The 19,597-nt window shown below is 31.9% G+C and overlaps 1 protein-coding gene across 1 annotated transcript in view; it reads left to right on the forward strand.

Moving 5' to 3' along the window:
• LOC129217445 (PAS domain-containing serine/threonine-protein kinase-like) overlaps nucleotides 1–19,597 on the forward strand; it is an 86,241-nt gene that overhangs the window by 53,480 nt on the left and 13,164 nt on the right. Inside the window, exons 10-14 of the mRNA XM_054851748.1 lie at nucleotides 1,224–1,999; nucleotides 5,891–6,063; nucleotides 7,629–7,769; nucleotides 7,843–7,971; nucleotides 18,601–18,735. Coding sequence (XP_054707723.1) covers nucleotides 1,224–1,999; nucleotides 5,891–6,063; nucleotides 7,629–7,769; nucleotides 7,843–7,971; nucleotides 18,601–18,735 — 1,354 coding nt within the window. The remainder of the gene's footprint in view (nucleotides 1–1,223; nucleotides 2,000–5,890; nucleotides 6,064–7,628; nucleotides 7,770–7,842; nucleotides 7,972–18,600; nucleotides 18,736–19,597) is intronic.

Raw genomic sequence — 19,597 nt, forward strand, 5'->3', positions numbered from 1 at the left:
AGCAACAGAAAGATATCTTAGTGTTATTTCTGGGATTAGATATCTTACTGTTGCTCTGAGGCAACGATATGCTGGATGTGCATAAAGGAATCATGGATAAATTTACTGATTATAAAAGTAGTCAGTTATAATAGTCTGTTGGGAGTATTAATCATTTTTTACTGTAGTTCTTTTAGGACATTAATGCATCCATGACTTCTCACCTCACATCCATAATGAGATCTTCCTCCACTAACAAATCAAAAAGATCATTTCCTATTGTCAAGGAATGTCTCAAAACTTTGAATGTGAAAATTTTTGATTTTGTCTCTATGATGTTTGTATCCTCGTTGATTTCGTCCTCCTTCATCCCTTATAAAAGCTTTTCTAGAGTTCTAGGACCAATTCGCTCTCCTTCCCCCCCCCCCTAAAAAAAGTCTTCAGTGGCCTCAATTTGCTTATTAGTACACCAAAATACTGTTCACAGCATGTTGTCGGCAATTTGAGAAATTTATATTCTGAAGCAGGGGAAAATTTTCTCTGTTTTCAGAGAAACATTCCTGCATAAAACACAAAAAAAGTTGTCAAATCTTCAACCACGCATAAGTAAATCTGCATAAAATAAACCTGCATAGAATGTGAATTACATTGTGTCCAATTGATAAAATCGTTTTTGCTTGAGATCAAACCTAACTTTCCTGATGGCCAATAACAGAAATTCTACTGAAGAGTAGTGTGTTTCATTTTGCATAAATTATCCTTTAGGAATTCCCCAGACAGCCAACAATTTATAACAAATACTGACTATCTGGTCTCTACCTGAGCCTTAAATAATATTGTAGTCTTTAAATTTAGGATGAAAAAATTTTCACTTGTTTTTTTGAATTTCTAAACATAAATTTTGTTTTTAGTACCATGGGTCCCATAGGTCAAAACAAGGTTTTATATATATTTATTTTTTTAGAACTAGAAAAGTTATGATGTATCTGAATGAGCTATATAGCGAGAGATTACTGTATTTAACAGGAGTGAAGAGTTATATTATTTTAGCAATTGATTTAGTTATTTATTGGTTTTTGGTAATTGGTAATCTATTACATCATTTAATAAGTACTTACAAAAATATTTTGAAACTTTAATTGTAAATTAGTTACAATTACATTTGATCCTTCTAATGGATTGTTTTGTTTCAGTTATCTTATGCCATTTGATTCTTTAGTTTTAATTTTGAAGTTTATTTTTAGACCTATAAACCCCATGGGAAAACACATAGAACAAATGGTTGATGAAGCAGTTGAAAATATTAAAAATTTTGCTTTTAGTCCATCACCTAGTGAGAACCAAATGTCTTCATGTTGTAAGAAATCTCCCTTTCTTTTAAATGATTCACCAGTAAATGAAGTGAGTGATCTAAAAAGTGTGCAGCTAAATGGAAAATGCATTGATTGTGACTCTAGAAATGAAGAATTATCTGAATCTTCCTCTCTGTGTGGCACTAGTTCTAAGCATTTATCAATCAGTGAATCTCAAGATACTTTACACTCTTGTGCAAATAGTATAACTGAATCTGATATGAATGCCAACATTCTTGAGTTATCAGAAAATGAAGATGTTCCCATTAATACCAGTGCAACTAATAAATTGACTTCCCAGCAGCAGAAACGTGAAGAACCAGTTGACTTTTTCAGTGACTCTTCAGAAGATGAAGAAAGTTACTCTTCTCTCGCAGAAGACTTTCCATCAAATGATAAATTAGATTATGCTTGTGAAAATGAAAAAGTAGCTCTTAAACTACATGAGGCAGATTGTAGTATAAGTTGTGAAAAGAAAGAAGAAAACACAAAGCCTGTTTCTCCCCCCTCAAATTTTAAATCAAACTCTTTGGATTTCATCATGAAAACTTCCACTCCCAGGGAGTTGGCTCAATCTACAAGTATGCCAATGAATGATGATTCATATCAAAGTCTTCCAGAAGGTGGTTTTCTTGGAATTGGCAGACACAAAGATGGTACAGATCTAGGTAAAGTATGAGTTCAGTTGTTTTTCTGTAACACATTCAGGGTTCCCACAAACCTTGAAAGTCAATAAGATTGAAAATGGTCAGGAAAATTGTAATTGGTGAAGTACTTTTTATAAATTTTTGAATAAAATGTCTAAGGTTTTGTGAACAGTCACTTGAAATAGCTAGACAAAACCAGACAAGGAATTTAAGGTGGATTAAGTCAACTCTAGCTGACCCGCTCAAAGTATTCATGCTCGACAGAAGAAATTCAAAATCCTGGTTCTTTTAAGGAGTTTTTTTTTTTTTTTCCTTTTATTGAATAGCAAACATATGATTTGTTTATTTTTTGAAATCTTTAAAGTGTATTACTTTTGAAGTTTGATAAACTATTAAGGTAGTTATGGCATATCTACTATAAACACCTTTGAGAAATAATATATATCATACAGTAATTTACCATGTTAAAATAAACATTTCTTTTTCTGGATTTCAATGCAACACAACTGTAGTTTAGAATCCACCTCCAGTGATTTAAGATTACATTTTGATGAAAATTCGGATTGGAATTCAGTCATTAAAAAACTACATTTTCGGGCCTATGGGAACTTTGATCCCATGACTTTCACATTGCTAGCAGAACTTTCTCACCAACAGAGGTAATTGGTTTTCACCTTTGGATGCTATACATTAAGACAGTGCACAATAAAGCAACAAAATTAATTGAAAATCAATGCCTTTATTTGTTAAAATATTTTTAAAAAGTTATACTGCAATTTACTCTGTTAGAATTAATGTCTTGTTTCCTGATTCTAACAACAGAACTATAGTTCAGAATCCTACAATGAGTTTAAATTATATATTTATGAAAATTAAGATTAAGAAATCTGCTGAAGAATGAAAGATATCAGAAAAACATTTTTGGCTCAAGGAAATTCAAACTCGTGGTTAAAATTTTTCCAGAAGCAAAAACTGGGCTAGCTATATATATATATATATATATATATATATATATATATATATATATATATATATATATATATATTTTCATTTTCATGTGCTAATACGGAATTTTTCATGTGATGTTTAAAAATTAATGGTTAATTTATTTACTTGATTTTTCTCATAGTTATTGAGTATTTTAATGTTTTAACTACAATAGAGTTATGCCTATAGTTATTAATAAATAATTTGACTGATAAAGGAAAAAATTAAAACACTATAAAATTAAAGGTGAGAGATGAACGGATGGCTATGTGGATATAAAAGGCCATTATTAATGTGTATATGTTGTATATATTTATACTAGCTGTACCCGACGCGAGTTGCTATGCCAGCAAAAAAATACATCATTATACTGATTTTCATGACAATCGGTTGAACAGGGCAGAAGTTGCTACTCTGCAGTGCCACCTGGTGACGAGTGGCTTCAATGAGCATATTATGCACCTTCTCCGCGGAAAAATACATATATATGGCAATTTTCATAATAATCGGTCCAGGTATCAAGTGAAGCCGTGACTATACTCAAATTTTGTACTCACGCAGTTTGCAAGATCAATCAATCGCTAAAAATATCAAATAGAAAAAGTTTTAAATCCCCCCGTTGCATGAAAAGCCATAAAACAATAAAGAAAGAATTTATTTGTTCAAACTCAAAAAAAATGGCAACAGCTAACTTCTTATCAATGAGATCTTTCACGCGAATTAATTTCTGCAGCCGATAATTTTATTCGTATTTATCCAATGGATTGTCACTTAAATTGGAATAAAAAAGGAACTATCGATCGGATTTTTTTCAAAATGGTCTATAAACATTCCCAGTACCAAAAATAACAAACGGTGAAAGTTTCAGCCAAATCTGCCTGGTAGTTTTTAAGTTCATGGATGACATACAGACAAACATTCATTTATATATATATATATAGATAATACATACCGGGGGAAAAGTTAGTGAAATTATATTGTAGTAGGTCAGGGACATTTTATGCAGTTGGTCAATGAAAGTCAGCGAAATTAATTTTAAAATTTCTGTATGAACCCTGTTATTACTCGAATATTCTATGAGCTTTTTAAAAACTGAAAAAATGCACGACATGATGGGGGGGGGGAGAATATTATGCATAATGTTTCTGTTGAGTAAAACTTAGTTGGTCTTTTTCTCATTTTGTCCTAGTCCTACTAAGCCCTGTTGATCCTAACTTCACTTTTTTGCGTTATGTTTAGTCAAAACATTATTTTACTTCTTTTTTTTATTGCTGTTTAGGCAATTTTTTGATGACCTTTTTATTTAGAATGCTAGCTTCAACTTTAGTGAACTGTAAACTTTATAAACACAGTAAAAGAAAAAAAGTAACAGCAAATAGATTACCTCATCCTCTAGTGATATTTCAAGTGCTGTTCTGAAATAGTAATTTGCTCTTACCTCAAGTAGCTTGTAGATTATTTTTTGGCAGAAAATAACTCTTGGTTTAGAGAGAATGTTCTTAAAACAGATTCAAAGCAAAAGTAACTCCTGGATTTTATAACTTAGTCACCAAAGTTAATGCGAATAACATCCCGTAAGTTAAACTCTGGTCAAGTTGTGATTGTGAATAATGACATACTAGGACTAGAAGTATAATCAGTGGCATAGCCAGGATTTCATTTCAGAGCAGGTCCAATCAGTGGTGTAACCAGGATTTCATCTTTGGGGGGGAGGGGGGCAAAGGAAACTTGACAAATTGATATGGAGAGCTTCTTAAAAATAAGCAAAATAAATTTTAGATATGAAAATTTTATTTAACTGTTATTCATGACAAGAAATAATTTTGAATTTAAAACAAGCTGCAAAATTAAATACAAAATAAAAATTTGAAAATTACAGCAAAATTAAAAGAGTAATCCTCTGTTGTACATAGCCATTTTTTAAATAACCTCGTCGAGAGTTACATATTCATCATCATGAGAAACAGATAGCAAAGCTAAACCTACCAACCTATTTTCGCTCATTTTACTCCTCAGATATGTTTTAATTCTCTTTAAGCAAGAGAAACTTCTTTTGACAAAACACTTTGTAATAGGAAGTGTGCTTAATACTTTTAATGAGTAATAATAAGCCTGAATACTTGTTCTTCAAGGAAAATGAAGCCAAAAATAAAAGTCTCAATATCATTATGAAGAACCCCCCTAATAAAACACCGATGAAGCTAATCGGCTCACCAGCAGAATGGTTCCTTTGCTACGACAAGGGTGCCCTGAAAGTATTTTCTCAAGTTTTCTGTCTTGCTCCCAAGCTATATTCCCCACTTTCCTAGAAAGCCAGGCAGGGACAAAATTCCATGAAATTTGAAGGTAATTAGGCAAAGGAAAACTATTGTTTGTTATATTCTAAACAGGTATATTCTCAGAATCTGTATCAAATTTCAATGACATAAGGGAAACCAATGTTTCGGAGGCCTGAGAGGAATATTTTTGCATACTAAGGAAACATTGGGAATCATTTTAATAAAGCTCGACGCATTACAGCCCCCCTCCCCCATATAGTTCATTTTACTGAACCAATTTTCCCTGGAATATATATATATAAAATATGTATATTTTATATATATAAACATATAATATATATATGTTTTGTTCCATTTTTTTACTTGAGTATAGGGTATGTTTTCTACAGAAGGCTTTTTTTTTTCTTCAATATATTTACACTTTGTCATTTCGAAAGGGGGGCAGAAGGCTCCAGATCCCGTGGATCCCCACTTGGCTATGCCACTATGTCTAATAGATGTTTAAAAAAATTTAGATTTTTTTATTAAAAAATAGCAGTTGTAATATATGTGGGAAAAGATTGACCTTTTTAGTCAATATGATATTCATCTTTGTATATTCTCAAAATTCAAATTGATGAAATTTCTCTTTTTTTTAAAAAAATAGCTATAGAGTACTTCATCAAAAAAATTATCCTTGATGATGGTAAACATTTATATTGTCTATGGGTGTCTCGTGATCCAGAAGAAACAAAAAATTTCATTCCTCCTGTGCCCTTAGTAAAACCTCTTCCATCATGTAGTAGTTCTGAAACTACTAAAAGTACATCATCATCGGAGGTATGTTGAGTATTCTTCTATTTAATATAAAACATTTACTTTTTTTTTAATAAATAAAATCATAATAAATGTCATGCAATTATATAGGGGAAAAAAGAGCACATGTGAGCATGGGGCACATATGAACATGGTATGTTTTACTAGGATAACGTTAAGCAAAAAATCTTGAAAAATTCTCAAATAATGGCAGTACCAAAAAGTAAAAGTTTCAAAGTACCAGTTCTAATTCTTGACCAAATTTTTAGAGCAGTGAGCCAGTTTATGTTCCTGTGGTGACAATTTCTTTGTTTAAGTAGATGCTGATGTACTTTTGACAGTGTCTTCTTCACATAAAAACACATTTTAAACTAATTAATACGCTAAACTTAACTATTGCAAACCATTACAGGAACATTCAAGTAAATTTACGACAATATTCAAATTTTTTAATTAAATTAGAAATTCTTTATGTTTAAATATTAGTTCTGAGGCAGATGATGGGGCACTTCTGAACACAAGTTGTAGGGGCACATGCAAACAGTTCCCATATCCTCTCCGTAATATCAATATTAGTGTAGGACTAATATAAGTTTTAAAAAAGGGTGTAAAGATTTATAATTATTATTTTGATACAATCAGTTTAAATTTGTTGTTAATTATTAATACATTGTTAATTATTATTTATTCATTTTATTATTTTTTAATTTTTAAATTCTTTTGTTTCTTAATGATTGGCCAATAACTTAGGGTAATATAATATTTGCAAGGGAAAAAAAAACAAAATATTTTCCTTTAACTAAAGACTGAAGTTTAAAATAATATAAAAATTTTTTCATCATATTATGCATGTAGCTTAAACGCACTAGATAACAAGAATAAACTTTACATAATAAAATATTCTTTGCATTGTTTGATCTTATAAATTTTTTTTCTTGTCCATCCAGTAATTAGAACATGCTACAAAATTTTAAAATTTGACATTGGGCATGGTTATACAGTTTGAAAAAAATATTTTCTTATTGACCCAATTCACTGTACAATTTAAATTTTCACAGTAGGGGGTCTAAACATACGTTGTTCCACAACGTGAAATTTAGACTTGCGTGAGGGATCTTGGAATGCATCTCTTGCATAAGTCGAAATTCGTTTGTATATATATCATTTTCATAAATGTTTAAAATTTTGTCTGTTTTTTAGCAAGTTTTCTGTAAAGTTATATTTCAACGCATGCTTCATTTCCTTACATGAAAGTTTTAGAATTATTGTACACATTTCCTTTCTTATGATTATTTTATCAACGTCTTTCTGAAGTTTAAAAAATTGTTATAGAACAAATGAGATTAAAGCAGCTGAAATATTCTGACGTTTATTCAATGTTTTCTCTGAAAACAACAGACCCTCACTTTTGTTGAAACAACTAAGTTTCTACTGTCTTCGTTAAAACAATTGTACTGTCAAGTACAATTTTTGAAAAATGTTCTTTCAATCTTAAACCTTCGTTATGTATGTAACTGAAATTTAATAGCATAGTTTTTATTTACATTTATATAAAGTCGTAATTTATCTTTTTATTTTATATCTTATAGGACAGTGACACAAGTTCTGTGAAATCAGATAGTTTTTATGTTACGGGAACATTTACTGAAAAATACACTATTTTACAACACATTCGAAAAGGAGCGTTCGGTTGCGTGAAAAAAGCTTTCAGAAATTCTGATGGTTTGTTAGTAAGTGTTTTCCATTTGTGCTTAATGAATTGTAATAGTTAGTATTGTTACTAATATTTTATTTTGTTCATAGGTCATTGCAAAATTTATTAGCAAATCTGAAGTTTATAAAGATTCATGGGTTTATGATAACCAGCAAAACAGAAAAGTGCCTCTTGAAGTTAGTCTCTTAACAACAATTGATCATCCCAATATCGTAAAAGTAAGTTTTTTCAATTGTCTTAAAGTAAAAGTATTCATTAATTAGAAGCAACATTTTGTATATTTTAAAAATTGTTCATTGCTAACCAGCTCCTTTGAGCAATTTAGGAAACTCAAGCAACTTCAAACAATTCTAATGATGTTTTGCATATTCAGCTTGATTGATTATATGCATTTTATTATAGTTTTATGTCAAGTGATTGTAATATAAGCACTGCTTACTGTACAGTGGTGTGATACTAATTATTAGAATAATTTTGAAATTGGTAGTACAATCTAGTTCAGCGGTTCCCAACCCATGGGCCGCGGGCAGCATGGAACTGGGCTGCGGACGCTGAGTAGAGAAAGTCCATTCCAAGCATTCCAAGACAAATCTTGGGGTACCAGTTTCTTGGGACGATTCGCTAGTGAGATGAGTCATCGCTCAAAAGCTTCCCTGGCACCTGTTCATTCAGGAAGACCCCCTACTGTTCAGGGGTCGACAGCCCAGGGTCAAGTGGTCAAGTGTCCCTTTTCAAGGTCAATGATCTCCTCCCTCTTTTCGATGCTTGTATTCCAGACTTGTTTTACCCCTTTGTCAATAGTTAATGGTTGTGCTTTTCAGTTGATGAATAGCATCGCTCTGTGTCTGTCTGCTGTGAGGAAAACGTATTTCACTTAAACATGGATTCTTGGATTCGAACAGGGTCTTGCCGTAAGACGAAGACGGCAAGTGATGAAGTGACTCCCGCATCTGTTTTGCCTTCGACTAGTACTGAAACTGCGTTTGTCGGTAAGTTAATGTCCGGTCCAATTAGCAGAAAATTAGCAAAGAAAAGTAAATCATACTTTAGAAAATACAACCCAGATTTTATAAAATTCGGCTTTATTTCTTCTGGTTCCGAAGAAGAGCCCATGCCTCAATGCGTGATTTGCTTTGAAACTTTGTCAAACGAATGTATGAAAGTCTCAAAACTTGAAAGATATCTTTCGACTAAGCATCCTGAATGTGTGGGAAAGTCTTTGGATTTCTTTCAAACGAAGAAAAGAAATTTTTCTATGACAAAATCAACAATGGAAAAATCCTCAAAGCAAAGCACTCTAAGCACCAGAGTTTCTTATGAACTAGCTTTGTTAATTGCAAAAAAGGGTTCAGCTCACATCGTGGGAGAAGAACTTATCATACCCGCCGCAAAAATTATAAGTAATGCTTTGTTTGATGAAAAATGTACAAAACAAATTAATGAAATTCCGTTATCAAACACAACAGTGAAAAGAAGAATAGATGAAATGTCAGAAAACGTTAAAGAAGTTCTCGTTACTTTTCTGAGAAAAGGTGAATATTTTTCGCTCCAATTTGACGAAAGTACGGACGTTGCTGGCCAGGCTAATTTATTAGCTTTCTGTCGTTTTGAATGGAATGGAAATATTCAAGAAGAAATGTTGTTTTGTCAGTCTTTGCCAACAAGAAAAACTGGAGAGGAGATTTTCAAAGCTGCTGACAATTTCATGAAAGAAAATGAAATAGATTGGAAGAAATGTGTAGGATTGACAACTGATGGAGAACGAGCAATGTCAGGCATTCATATTGGTTTGGTCGCCAAAGTTAAAACAGTTGCTCCCTTGGTTCAATGGACACATTGTAGCATATATAGCGAAGCTCTTGCAGTAAAAGGCTTGGACGCGTCTTTAAAAAAAAACTCTTGACGACGCAGTGAAAATCGTGAACTTTATCGAAGCAAGACCTAAAAACTCCAGATTGTTTAGTGTTTTGTGCGACGAAATGGGCACTGAACACAAGTAACTTTTGCTTCATTGTGAAGTTCGATGGCTCTCGAGAAGAAAAGTTTTGACAAGGTTATTCGAACTCCGCGATGAACTCTTGATTTTCCTAACGGATGGAGTAAATGATGGAAAAATAGCAAGTTCCCATTTAGACTGCATAACTGATGAAAATTGGTTAAAACGATTGGCCTATTTGGCAGATATTTTCAATTCCCTCAATGTTCTGAATTTAACTCTGCAGGGCAAGGATTGTCATAAGTTTTTTGTGCAAGACAAAATCGAAGCTATGATAATTAAACTTCAGAGATGAGCTCGAAAAGTAGACCAAGATTCTTTTGATGCGTTTCCTACTTTGCATGACTTTATTGAGACCAACGAAATTAATGTCGATAGAAAAACAGCTGTAACCATAAAAGATCACCTCAACGCTATGGCCTCTAGCCTCAGGTAAGCTGAAAATTTTATTCTCCTTAGTTTTTTGCCAGTATTTTAATACCTTTTATTATTAAAGACAATAATTTTCTTAAGAACTTCTTTAAAAATTAAATATTTCAAATAATGCGATTTTAAAACTAATATCAACAAATGATAACTATTTTGTATAATATAGTGTGAGTGAATATTCATTCATATGAATGAGGCTTTTAGTAACTGAAGCAGTATTAAGATTTTTCATATTTCTTAGGCACTTCCCTAAAATTGAGGATGAAATTCAGTGGATCAGAAATCCCTTTGAAGAGAACTACCTTTCCAAACTGAAATTATCTTTAAGTGAAGAAGATTTATTAATTGAACTAGCACGTGACCAATCTTTAAAATCGCTTTTCAAAACAACACCATTGGTCCCGTTTTGGATAAACGCTCGGCAAGAATATCCAGTTATTGCCAAAATTGCACTCTCATACTTGATGGGGTTTTCTACAACTTATCTTTATGAACGAGCTTTTTCAACTTTAGTATTTTTGAAGAATAAATACAGAAACAAGCTGAATGTTGAGAGCGATTTGAGATTGAAACTGTCTGGTTTCAATCCAGACATTGAATCGCTGGTGGAAGACAAACAGTGTCAAAAATCCCATTAAGAATCTTTTGACTTTTAATACTTGTTTTTGACTTTTTTACAATTTTGTCGGCTACGTGGATTATAATAAAATTATTTTCGTTTAAAAAAAAAAAATCTTAAAATTCTTCTGGTACATTATCTTTTACTTACTGCTGAAAAATGTGCATTATATATATATATATAAATATACATACACACAAATACATATGCTGTTTGCCGTTAGAAGTTATACAAAGCAGTTAGTGGGCCTCCAAATTTTTCTGACGAAATTAGTGGGCTGCGCTACTGAAAAGGTTGGGAACTGCTGATCTAGTTGTATCAAAGAAATAATACTTAATTTTAAAAATATTAATACATTTAATAGTGAGGGGGCATCCTCTTATTTTTCATTAAAGACTAGCAGTACCCCTACGGCGATGCCCGTGCTAAGAATTTAAAGGAAGTTCATTGAATAAAAAAATCCACGTCCCCCCTCCTCCCCGATTTGAAATAATCATTTTTTATATAACATTTTAAAGTCTAATTTGAATTTAAAATTTTTTGCCAAAACATTGAATTACATTTACAGTTGCTTTAAAACTTAAAAGTATCTTCAAGCTATTGTTATTGTCGAACTCGCCAAGCGACCACAACCCTTTTATGAGTAAAACGGATGTTTTTTTTGTTTTTTTTTTGCAATTAAAAATGTTTTGCCAAATAAACAAGAAGAGCGTCCAATTGCATTAACAGTGGCTTTCAAAAGTGAAAAATTTCGCAAATCTACTGTTTATCGCCAAGTGACCCAGCAACACCCTTTAAATACCTAAAACCAATTATTTGCAATTTAAATATTTTGCCAAATAAACAAAAAATACATCAAAATTACATTTACAGTAACTTTTAAATTGTAAAATAATCCCGCAACTCTTTTGTTTATCGCCAAACTTGCCAAACGATCACGTTACAGTAACCCACCCAATTAGCGAGCGAAACGAACTCCAACCGATTAGCGATCCAATATTTTTACCGAAAATGTTTAAACGAAAATTACCCAGCAAAAAAACAACATAATTTCAAAACATAGTACATCTAGAACAAAAAGGAAATCCTGTATCCCAAACCCGTAAAATGTAAGAAATTACAAAAAAAAAAAAAAAAGCTTACATCGTCATCATGTTTGCTCCGTCTCTTCTAATTTCTTCTTTAATGGAACGTTTGCATTTATTTATGACTCGATAGCATCTAATATGACTCGATTCATTTAGCAAATAATTTTACATGTTAATGGATCATTTAAAGTCTATTTGGCGAATTACTGGGATTTTTCATTTGGGGGACTTTTTTACTTTAAATGACTTGGTTTAAATATTTGGGAAATTACTTTTCATTTTATTAGTTTTGTTTCAAGTCTTGTTTTTTTGTTCAAAAATAAAAAAAGTATAGTGACAAAATAATGCATAGTTTCGCCACATAAGTAGTTCCTACATAGGTATAATCAAACGTGCTATCTATCAATAAGCTGAACAAAAACAATCGCCAAGATTAATAATGTGCCGTAAAGTACCTATAACGAAAAAACGTGTCTCTGATATAATAAAGATAACAGTTTTCAAAGAGTCAGAAGAGAAATATTCCTCAATATCGCCAAAAAAACATATCATTCACCTTTAAAAATAAGGTTAACAAAACCAGTAAGAGTTACATTTTTTTAAAGACTACAAATCCATTAAAGATTAAAATTGTACATGAAAACATCGATTTGCGAAAACTTAATCAACAGGGAATATATTTTAAATGCCCTGCTATTTCAAAGCCCCAATGTGTTAAAATCTAATTGCAAGACATTTTATTTCTTGATACTCAAGCAAGAAATGGCAACAAATAACATCATTCACCTTTTCTTCAAGTTAAAATTAATCTTGCGCATAAAATGAAGGAAGAAATTTCTTTTTGAAATGAATTAATTTTTACTTCAAACATTTATAATTTTTTTTGTAGTCATTTTTTGATGTCTGCAGCTCTAATCCTTGCAGGTATTTTCAAAATGATTATTTTTTACGGGCTTTCCAACGGTACAAAAACCGAAAAAATCGGAACATTTATTGGCATATACGTACGTTCAAGTGGACATAAAATTGAGTTTTTAATTATAAGTTGCGTAAAACTGGAAAATAATCAGCCAAATCCATGTATTATTTGCCAATCTTGTGCAAAAAATCGTTTTTTAAAATTTGACGTGAGAAAAGCCTTGAACAGTCAGACGAAAAGCAAAAATAGTCAACAATACTACAATTGTCGCTATCAACAGGGAGTTGAGATGATACCCTAAATACTATATTGTGTTGTGGAAAGCCTTCGAACATGAAACTAAAAAGCTCATAACTCGTTTTTTATTCTACTTAGAAATTTGGAACAGGTGCTGTCTTCAGCAGAAAAATCAGAGCTTTCGATGGACATATATGGGCTTTCCAACGATACAAAAACCGAAAAAATCGGAACATTTATTGGCATATACGTACGTTCAAGTGGACATAAAATTGAGTTTTTAATTATAAGTTGCGTAAAACTGGAAAATAATCAGCCAAATCCATGTATTATTTGCCAATCTTGTGCAAAAAATCGTTTTTTAAAATTTGACGTGAGAAAAGCCTTGAACAGTCAGACGAAAAGCAAAAATAGTCAACAATACTACAATTGTCGCTATCAACAGGGAGTTGAGATGATACCCTAAATACTATATTGTGTTGTGGAAAGCCTTCGAACATGAAACTAAAAAGCTCATAACTCGTTTTTTATTCTACTTAGAAATTTGGAACAGGTGCTGTCTTCAGCAGAAAAATCAGAGCTTTCGATGGACATATATGGGCTTTCCAATGGTTCAAAAACCGAAAAATTCGGACCATTTCTTGGTATAGACTTGTGTTCAAGTGAACGTAAAATTGAGTTTTTAATTAATATCTCCGTGCGTCCTACGTGGACGAGACTGAAATATTCGTAACTCTCGTAAAATTTCGAATTTTTTAATAACTGGTTCGACCCTGAACTCAAGCCTGTTCTTGAGAATTTTGCATATGAGTGTGGAACGCTCCCCATCTTGTTTCACCCCCTTAAAATTGAAATTTCCAAAAATCTTTTCTTAGCACATGCTTACATAATTAAATTAACCTATGTTCCAAATTTCAGCTTTCTAGCCTCAGTAGTTTTGGCTGTGCGTTGATTGTCAGTCAGGACAAACTATTTTATATATACAGATTTGATCTTTCTTGGCATTTTTTAAAGTTTTTGGCAATTAATTTGTATTTCCTCGTCATGGTGCCAAATTTGAATGAGCCCTTCTGTCCGACATTTCTTGTTTAAGTCCTATTTCTTTAATTTTTTCTTTTCAATGGTTCAAATATTCTCTATTGGGCTCATATTTGGACTGTTACCATGTTGTAGAAGTGGTTTTACATTTTTTTTCATTCAAAATTTTGGTTACAGGTAAGGCTTAAAGGCACAGAACTCCATCATGCATGAATATGAAGTCTCCATGTGGAAACAAAACTTTTAACTATATGACCATTGTTCAAGCACTTTTGCATGCTTCTGATGTTGCATTCTGTGATGATTAAACATCCAGCAGTATGAGCGGAAATTACACTCCAATCCATAACTTGGGTGGGGTGTTTACCGTTTGTGTAATGTGATGGGGGAAAATACTTTACTGGTACTTCTTCTGACATACGGACTGCTTTCTTTTGGTATTTTAAGCATTGATTTATCAGAAAACTATACATTAAAGGTAAAAAGTACCTTTATGTGTGTAATTTGTTCAGAAATATTATCATAAAGAAAGTTAGTATTAGCTATATTTATAAACAGCTCTGAATCTTTAGTCAGCATTAGAGATGTAAAATTTCCGGAAATTTTGAAGTGGTGGAAAAAAAACTTTTTTTTTTTGGAGAAAAATTGGAAAAAATGGAAAATTTCATTTCTTTATGAATAAAATTTAGGTCTCTCAATAGCTCTGTGCTTCTTGTAACATATAAAGGGTTGGGCATTAAAAAAATATATGCTATCCACACATCTTTTTCTGCTTGACAGAAATACACATAAAGGTAAGATTAATTAGAAGAACAAACCTTTTTGTTTTATAACTGAGTAGAGGGCTTTCATGGTCAAACCCAGAAATAAGTCAAGTCATCACTCAACCAATAATATTGGGTAATTTGTGTCTAATCATAACAATTACATTTTCTATTTTAGATTGCCTTTGAAACTTCTGAAATTTTCGACTTTCAAACATGGTTGACATTTTTTTTTTTTTTTTGGAAGAAAAATAATACAATGTTACTGTCTGAAAATGAAAGCTATTGAGTTTTGATTTTTTCCAATCCATTCTGAGTCCAAATCAAAACTAAATAGGTTTTTCTTAAGCTGAACCAAAATTAAACTGGAGTTTAAGTTTATTCATACGGCCGTGCTAAGCACAGTAAGAAAAGTAGTCATACCAGCCCTTTTGAACAAATTTGAGTTATTGTAACCAAGTTATTCTCTGTTCGTATTTTACTTAATAAATAAAATGTGTTTTAGGATCATTTGATCAAGAGCTATTGTTTTGAAAAATTCTTAAAAAAAAAAAAAAGATATCTGAATCAAATATATGGAAGAGCCACACTTTAAAATACAATATCTCAGCTTGAGCCCAACTGCAAAGTCCCCTTTTTTGCTTAGCACTGCAGTATACAGGGTGCGGTAAAAAAAAAATATCGGACAAAAATTGTATCATCGAATGGAAGGAAGGTAATTTCATTTTAATTAGTACCTAATTTATTTTTGTCTCTCACTTTATTAGGAAATAATTTACAATATATTACCTAGTTTATGTTTTGTTTTTCAGTTTTCTTACAATTTTAAACGAAATGCCTGCTATTCTAAGTTGTTTAACCAAGTAGAACAACAGTTCATTTGCTTGTTGTGCCTCGACAAACAGTATTTGAAACGGCATGCCGTTTCAAGTGGCTTGGAAATGATAGTCGATGTCCGGAAAGTGTACAAAAACGAACAGTGAACATTTCAGATAATCGTCAGGTCATCCAAAAATGAGTTCAATCAAATCCTTGGGTTTCCACGAGCGCATTGGTTTGTGGGAATTCGTGATCGATAAGTGCGACTAAGGGGAAAAAATAGCTCAAACAGAAGTTTTGCAAGTTCCAAAAATTCAGGCATTCGTATGACTCTAAAGACACCAGATTTGTTTGAAACGGGCCCGCAAGTCCATGCTGGAAGAGATACCTTTCATTGATTTACCGTTCAACCGGTTCATATCCCCCAGAATCATAGGATTTGGTCTCTAGACACCATAGGCTCCCATATAGGGGGGGAGAAGTGGGGGCTCAAGCCCTCCCCCCTTTAGAAACGAGAACTTCCTTCCTTCTAATACTTTTTTCTTTGTAAAAATGTAAAAACATTTTTTCTCCAGTGTTTAATGAATTAGTTATCAAAAATGTCAAATTTTATTAGCTCTAATCTGTACTAAAGTCGGTTTCCATGGGAAAAATATCCTGCTAAACTATGGGGAAAATATCAGAACCCCCCCCCCCCCCCTTTAAAATTTTGCATATGGGCGCCCTTGGTAGATACTACAAGCACCTTAGAAAGTGTTAGATATCGCCAAAATCCGAAGTCAGGCTTAGTCTGAGATGGAATCAAGACAAGCGACAAAAAATCTCTAGTTTTTTTTTGGATGAGGGCCGTAAAATGAATCAAAAAGTGAACCAGAAGGACATTTTAGAAGTTATTGTACTTCTGTGGGCCTAAGAGCACTTCAGCATTGTAGACTGGATATTTTCCTTTAACTTCACACCGATTCATATGGCCAAAAGACGAGTGGTGCAAAGCGCATTGTTTTTGACAAGATATTATCTTTTGGGTGGATGCTCTACTCGCTCGACCTCAATCCCATTTATTACACTGTATGGCCTATTTTAGAGTCAAAGGTCTACTCTAAACTACACATAAAATTGAACTCTCTAAACCAATTGCTTTATAGGGAATAGGATTGATAAAAGGGCTTGCTGCCCTTGAATGAAAATTTCAATAAGCAGTTGCATCTCTGTATTACTGCAAAAGGCTGCTAGTTTGAAACCAATTAAATTGAATGATTACTAAAGGTCTTCTCATATTATTATTTTTTGTGTTTTGTTAGTTTATTTATTTTTAATAAAGTTTCTTGGAAAATTGCTTGCCCGGGTTTTTTTTTTTTTTTTTGCCGCACCCTGTACATTTGCTTCGCAGTCAGCAGAAACATAGTTTTGTGATTAAAGTTATGCTTGTTTGTTTTATGAAGAAGGAAAATAAATTCTTCACTAAGGTTATTGGTTTAAGCTTTTTTGTAAAAAGTATTATTAAACATTTTTTGATCCATATGGCAAATTATACTGTCATACAACAACTTGCATTAACGTTAGACAGTATTTTAACATAAAACGGGAGGGGGGAGGATATCGCAACAGAATTTAAGCGTGTGAAATTTCTAATCACTTTTTGCTAAAAATTTCAATTAAAACCCTGAAGAGTTGAAACAATTCTTTTTTTTTTTCAATTTTTCCGAAGTGGAAATTTATTCCTTCGGAAAAAAAACGGTTTTTTCCGGTTTTTCGGAAATTTTCCGTTTTTTTTTCCGACTGTTTTCATCTCTAGTCAGCATGCAATAAAATTAATTTCAAAAAAAACTGACCAACTTGAATTTAACTGAATAATTAAAGGAAAATTAATATTTCTCATCTTGCTTTAATTACTTTCAAATAGTTCATGCACAATTTTTGCCCAAGCAAGTCTCTTTGCCATGTCAAATGTGTTTTTAGCCCTCTTTAAGAGGACAGTGAGCGCCAAGTTCAATAGAGATGAGCTTTATACGAATAGAAGAATCACATGCATATACTCCTTATGCTTGAAGAGAAAGTTTTTGTTTATTATCAGTTTTTCTGTTAGTTTTGGCAATATGAACTAATTTCCCTTTTGTTTTTGCAATAAATTTACTTTCCTACTGCATTTCCCTACTCTGGAATTTATATCTTTACAGTTGAATTTTGAAAATCTTTTTATTTTATACAGATATGCTTGTAAAATTTTTAGTTTCTTAGCGATTTCTTGCTGTGTATAGTGATTTCCTTGGATGAGACACTTTATAGCAGCTAGTTTTCTGGGAAAAATATCACTTGCTTTACTCATGATCACACAATAGTCCTTTAACAAAAGAAAAAAAATTACAAACTAATAAAAGCTGCGAAAGAATTGCTTTAAAAATAAAATAATACTGATACTAGTCCAGCAACCAGACTGTTTTAAAATTTTATTAAAATTCAGTTGTTAATCAAACACATTCTTTATGCATTGCAAAAAATTTCATTACCATAAATCAAATGTTTTTCTTGTTTATAAATGCCAACATTTAATAAAATTATGTCCCTAAAACTATTCTAAAGGGGTGAAAAAATGATTGGAATAGCAAAGCAAATTTTCCTTCATGAATTATTGCAAGTATATACAAAATTATGCAGAAAAGCTGAAAAAATCAATTATTCTAATAATTTTTACACTTCTGTAATGTTGCAACTTATACCATTATTTGAATGCTGTTGATTTTTTTCTATAACAGATTAAAAAAAAAACTGCATTGACATGCTGTAGTGCATTTTTTTGTTCTTTCATGTATTCCTTACTTTTTATAACGATTCCCCCCACACCACAATCTGTTAAAAATTGAATAATGCTTGCGTAAAGTAAAATTGTTCTATGGAATAATGGGTGTGTTCAATTTAGAAGTGTTTTTTTTTTCTTTAGGTACTTGATGTTTTTGAAAATGAAAATTGTTTTCAAATGATAATGGAGAAACATGGATGTGGAATGGATTTGTTTGAGTTTATTGAACGGAATCCAGATATGGATGAAGCATTAGCTAGTTACATATTCAGACAGGTTTGTATGCTTTTTTTTTTCTTCAACCCAATGAATACCTAAATTTCCTAAACAAAATTTACAATTGATGGAAGTGAGAAAATTACAGCTTACAGCACCAGTGAGGCAACTTAGTATTAACTTTTTGCAAACTCTATAATTTTCTTAATGAGATGTTTGAGATCTATATTCTTGTGAAAAGCAAAGTGCTGTAATTGGAGGTTTTAAATTTTTGAGTAAAAAACCCATCTGAAGTTCAGATCCTAGGTAAGCTTTTGTTGAATTTATCTTCTTCTAAATTACTTTGCGTAGCAGCCCCAAGTTACTAGTTCTATTTCTTGCCCCAAAGTAGAGGAGAGGTTCTCCTATCATTTGCACTGGTTATTTGCAAATTTTAAATTTTATCACTTAAAAAACATCCCTTTGCTTCTCACTGCCTCATTTGTATTGCTTAGTGATCCAAACTAAACTCCCATTTGCCTTCATTCAAAAATTATTTAGCTATAATAAAAATAATATGTTTGAAATATTAAAATTATTACTAATCCACTGTGTAAGCTGTAGAGGTTATAACTGAAGTTTTTACACGTAATGTCGCAACTCATTTCTAAGAAAAGAACTGTCAATTCAACAAGAAAAAATTTTCTTCTGAGATTTGCAATTTTTCTTTTTTTCTTTTGTTTAGTATTTGGATTTTTAAAAATATTTTTGTTATTTAGATTGTGGGAACTGTTGGAGCAGAAAATTGGGACATTTTTCTCATAATAAAATGTAAAATAATACTGTATTGCACCAATTACTTTCTCTTTTTTTTATCCTGCTTATGTTGCTTAATCACTTGCATTCTCTTTTAATTCATCTTTGTAGGATCTTCTGCCTGAAA

The sequence above is a fragment of the Uloborus diversus genome, chromosome 1 (assembly GCF_026930045.1).
Source record: "Uloborus diversus isolate 005 chromosome 1, Udiv.v.3.1, whole genome shotgun sequence".
Classification (NCBI taxonomy): domain Eukaryota; kingdom Metazoa; phylum Arthropoda; class Arachnida; order Araneae; family Uloboridae; genus Uloborus; species Uloborus diversus.